The following is a 4,479-nucleotide window of genomic DNA, read 5'->3' on the forward strand; positions in this document are numbered from 1 at the left end:
ACAAGCATGGTAAGATAACCTCAAAGGTTCAGTAGCGGCACTATTAGTGTTGGCTGTAACCAACAACATCTAATTGTACATAAGGACCCCTCAATAAGGGGTAAATTATGCTTAGTACTAGAAACGGAACCAACTACCCAGGGCTAGTGAGGTCATGGGTCTTAGAGGAGATTTTACCATCATTTTACTAGATCCGTATAATTCCTACTTTGAAAAAGCACCAATTGTACAAATTGTTCAGAACCGCTGTGGTATGAGTAAGGCTTATCCGTGCCCTGCTGGGGACCAGCTTCAGCAGAGATCAGACTGCAGAAGGGTGGATGCAGCAGGCAATACAAAAACATTGCACCAGACAACAGTTTGAATTTTTTCTGAGGCTCTAAGAATATTTTATTTGATACTGTGCTTGGGAGGCAGTGTATAGAAGAGAATATTTGTATATCTCTATCCCAGAGCCACAGAGTTTATTTTTATATCCTACAACAATGATTACATCATTTTATATTGGCATTTCAAAAAATATATAATACATGACTATTTTCCCAACATGAATCACCACATTCTTAAAAGACATAATCATAAAATTCAATGATCACAATTCCTGGAGCAAGTAGACAAAGTTTAACTGGGCTGGGTAGGAGAGGCCTTTAATGTTTCCTCATGGTTACTGTTGGCAGACAATTAGAATCTTAAAGCCTAATTCTTAATTTATAATAAGCAAACCAAAAATTCTTATCAAATTATACTATAATCTATTTTAGACATATATATATATATCTCCTAATTTATATATCTATATAATTTCTACAACATTCCTATCTTTCTTATTTTTATAGTCTTCTAATGATTAACTCATAATGTGAAATCATATCTTTTTTCTTGTTTCTTAGTTTTGAAATTTGCATTTTACATCTATAAAAGCACTAATATCTTCACTACAAAATAGGCAGAAAATGTTCCCAAACTTATTTGTGTGTTTTTTGTATTTTCCCAATCTTGGTCTTCATCTCCATCTCCACAGTTTAGTTAGAACATACTGTTCAGCCATCTTTTCAACATTAATATTTCCAAATGCATAGGTTTTATATTACTTTTTTCAATAAATTTTATTCATCTGATTTCCTTTCCCAGACCATCTCAGACCATCAATATTTTGAGGGCAAAAGGGAACAAGTCAGTGAATCCTAAAACCACTACACAAATGATTTTATTTTTTAAGTAATAAATCTAAAGGAGGAAGTGGGGCTGTATCCAGTCAACCAGAAACTGGACTTTATCACAGTTTCTAGCGAAACAACAGTCCTACAGTCTCTTTAGCTAAGTGACGAGAACTGGAACTTTGTCACGCAGTCTCTCTGTCTCTGTCTCTCTGTCTCTGTCTCTCTCTCTCTCTCTCTCTCTCTCTCTCTCTCTCTCTCTCTCTCTCTCTCTTTAACAAAAAAACAACACAGGGTTTTATTTCCATCCCATTGGGCAAGGCTCGGCAGGGCAGGAAGCAGGCTCTCATAGAGGGAAGAGGCCTCCACTCTACTTGCCAGCGATGAGCTGGTTCCGCAGCACCACAATGATCAAATCCCCGCGCAGGAACATCTTGGAGATGTAGCAGTCCTTGTTGACAGGCTTGGACTTCTTCTTACCCTTGCCGCTCTTGGGGACCTCAGTCCACATCTCTTTCACATTCTCCAGCACCATGTTGCAGTGCCTGTCAAAGGCCTTCACTCGTCCCAGGAGCTTCTTGTTGTTGCGACAGTTAATGAGCACCTGTGTGTTGTTCTTGACGGACTGTGTGAGCACTGAGAGGGGGCCTGTGTTGAATCCCTCCTCCTCCCGCTTCTTCAGCTCCTCTGGGGTCATCTCACTCTTGGGTTTATTGAGGAGACTCATGGTGGAGGTTTCGCTCGCAGATCACTCCCGCCTCCGTCACGCAGTCTCCTTAGCCACACAACAGTCATAAATTCTATTCAGCTAAATGGGGAATGGAGCCACCATCTTCCCCTTTTTTATTTTTCTGTCTATCAATTTGAAATTCCACTGACAGTGTTCTGACGCCTCATGCTAGTCATTGTAAGATGACTGGAAAAAGAAAACCAATAGGTAAGAAAACAAAAATTATCAATCCCAAATTAATAAAACTATGGCCTAACAGTAGTGGAACCTATATGTTCCCTAATAGCCTTAAGGAAGAAGTTGAGACTTTTTCCATTTTGGAAGAATCAATATGAGTGTTACTTATAGCAGAAATTTTTTTCAGGTAGATTACAAAAATCCAAAGAAAAGTTTGAATTATTCTAAACTCCCTTAAGGTGAGCTTGAATGCTGTCCCAAGAATGTTCTGAAGCATTGTATGATAAAGGAGTAAAAACGAATCCAGTGGAATTGTGAGTGATATTCTATTGATAATCTAACCTTAATATTTTAAATTTGGTTTTCTTTATGAAGCACTGCTTCTTCAAAAGCATTAAGTCTTTCCTGAATACCTCTATCCATGTGTTCCTGAATCATAAGGGCAATAGAAATTTTTTTTGATAACTGATTCACATGTTGAGCTGCATGAATTTGTTTAACCAAAGCAGCAGTAGAAAAAACAAAACTAGCTGCAATAGCAATTAATATAGTAAACCTAAAATTAAAGTTCCACACAACGTTTACCTCTGCACAAAGAATATACATTATTCATAACCTGTAAACCAGGATTCACATACCAATCTCCAGTATTATTAACAGGAAGTAAAATATAACATGATTGGCCTAATGTAACAAAAGCCTTATATGTTATATTAGAAGAAATACATTTGGAACCTGTCTCAACTGAGCTCTGCTGACTTCCCATGGGAGACCTTGACTGGGAGGAGGTTGGATTAGTGGATGGTTAGGGAGGGACAGCTGGGTGATAGGAAGAGGAAGGGAGGGATCTGTGGTTGGTATGAAAAGTGAATAAAATAATTTTAATAATCATAATAATAATAATGAAATTCAATTAGAAAGAACACAATGCTTACAAATTATTTTAAATGAACCACTGTTAGTCTCAAAAGTACATAAAGAACCAATGGATTCACTATGTAAATTGCACAAGGAGCTCCAACACAGGCATCTCTTGATCATTTGTATCAAACATTACTGGATAACACCTGAGCAAAGGTCCCCTGCTCTGTCAGCTTCTCTAACTATAGCAGCAAAAACTACAGGCTCCTTTAAGATTTTTGGCCTCTTTTTAGTTTTCTTTTTTGAAAAGGAGATACTGAGTTGGCCAATCATCCTTAGAACTTCCAATTTCCTCTTCCTCTCCATCACTTTCTGTTTGAAGAGACTCCTCATTCTTCTTATCTCTTTCCTCCTCATTACTAACCTTTTTTCCTAATGGATCTTTAAAAAGAAGAGGAGCAATTGATTTATTTTGAGGAGAGCTTTCTGTAGATTTTTTTTCATTTAGGTAAATCCCAACTTCCACTGGAGCCAAAGCCTGCTTGCTTAATGACCAATAAGTCAAAGCATTTACAGACATGCCAAGATACTACATTCTTACCAAAATCTAGTATCTTCTCCTACTTTATCCCAACTATCAATATCTAGGGAGCTTGTTCAGGAAACCAAGGACTAAAATCATGCACAAACTGTAAAAACTCACAAACTTGATTGTCATCTACTTTTATTCCTTGCTTTCTCAATTATGTTTTAAAATATCAACAAAAAGCTTCCTTTCCTTAGACTCCACCTGTCCCATTGTATTAATTTTCTTTTCTCTAATAATCTCTCCTCAGCCCTATTTGATGACCAGGGCATCTTTATTAATTCTTTTGTATTACCCACTCTCACTCAGCCCACCTCTTTGACAGGGAGTCTACAGCACCCTTGTGGGATTCTCACTACACCAGAAACACCTTATTAATACTTATCCAACTTCACGTCTGCTGTTCAGGCACCACTTATGCTGGGGACCAGCTGCAGCAGAGATCAGGACTGGAGAAGGGTGGATGGAGCAGGTGATGTAAAGAACTTGTGCTGGACAGCAGTTTGAATCTTGTCTGGCCCTCTAGGAATATTTTATTTGATACTGTGCTCAGGAAGGAGTGTATGGAGGGGAGTATATGTCTCTCTCTTCCCAGGACTACAGAGTTTATTTTTATATCCTACAACAATGATTACATCAGTCTATATTTGCAATTAAAAAAAATCACATACGTGACTATTTTCCCAACATGAACCAAAATGTCCTTAAAAAGTCATAAGTGTAAAATTCAGTGATCACAGTTTCTGGAACAAGTGGACAAAGTTTAACTAGTTGGGGAAGGAGAGGCCTTTAATATTTCCTCATGGTCACTCTTGCCAGACAATTAGGATTTAAAAGGCCAATTCTTAACTTATAATAAGCAAACCAAAAAATCTTATCAATTTATACTCTAATCTATTTCAAACCTTTATATATATATAATATATATATATATTATATATATATATCCTAATTTATGTATCTACATA

At 37.2% G+C, this 4,479-nt stretch overlaps 1 protein-coding gene across 1 annotated transcript; it reads right to left on the reverse strand.

The window, feature by feature from the left end:
* Nucleotides 1-1,510: 1,510 nt before the first annotated feature.
* Nucleotides 1,511-1,913, reverse strand: LOC128114115 (small nuclear ribonucleoprotein Sm D2-like). The gene has a single exon (XM_052743968.1). It carries the CDS (start codon nt 1,882-1,884, stop codon nt 1,528-1,530), a length of 357 nt encoding a protein of 118 aa, XP_052599928.1. The 5' UTR covers nt 1,885-1,913; the 3' UTR covers nt 1,511-1,527.
* Nucleotides 1,914-4,479: the final 2,566 nt, after the last annotated feature.

The sequence above is a fragment of the Peromyscus californicus genome, unplaced genomic scaffold, assembly GCF_007827085.1.
Source record: "Peromyscus californicus insignis strain IS unplaced genomic scaffold, ASM782708v3 Scaffold_19__1_contigs__length_69161282, whole genome shotgun sequence".
Classification (NCBI taxonomy): domain Eukaryota; kingdom Metazoa; phylum Chordata; class Mammalia; order Rodentia; family Cricetidae; genus Peromyscus; species Peromyscus californicus.

Bases quoted from the DNA above. Each gene is read 5' to 3' on its own strand.
- LOC128114115 (XM_052743968.1), bottom strand. From the start codon at position 1,884: ATGAGTCTCCTCAATAAACCCAAGAGTGAGATGACCCCAGAGGAGCTG.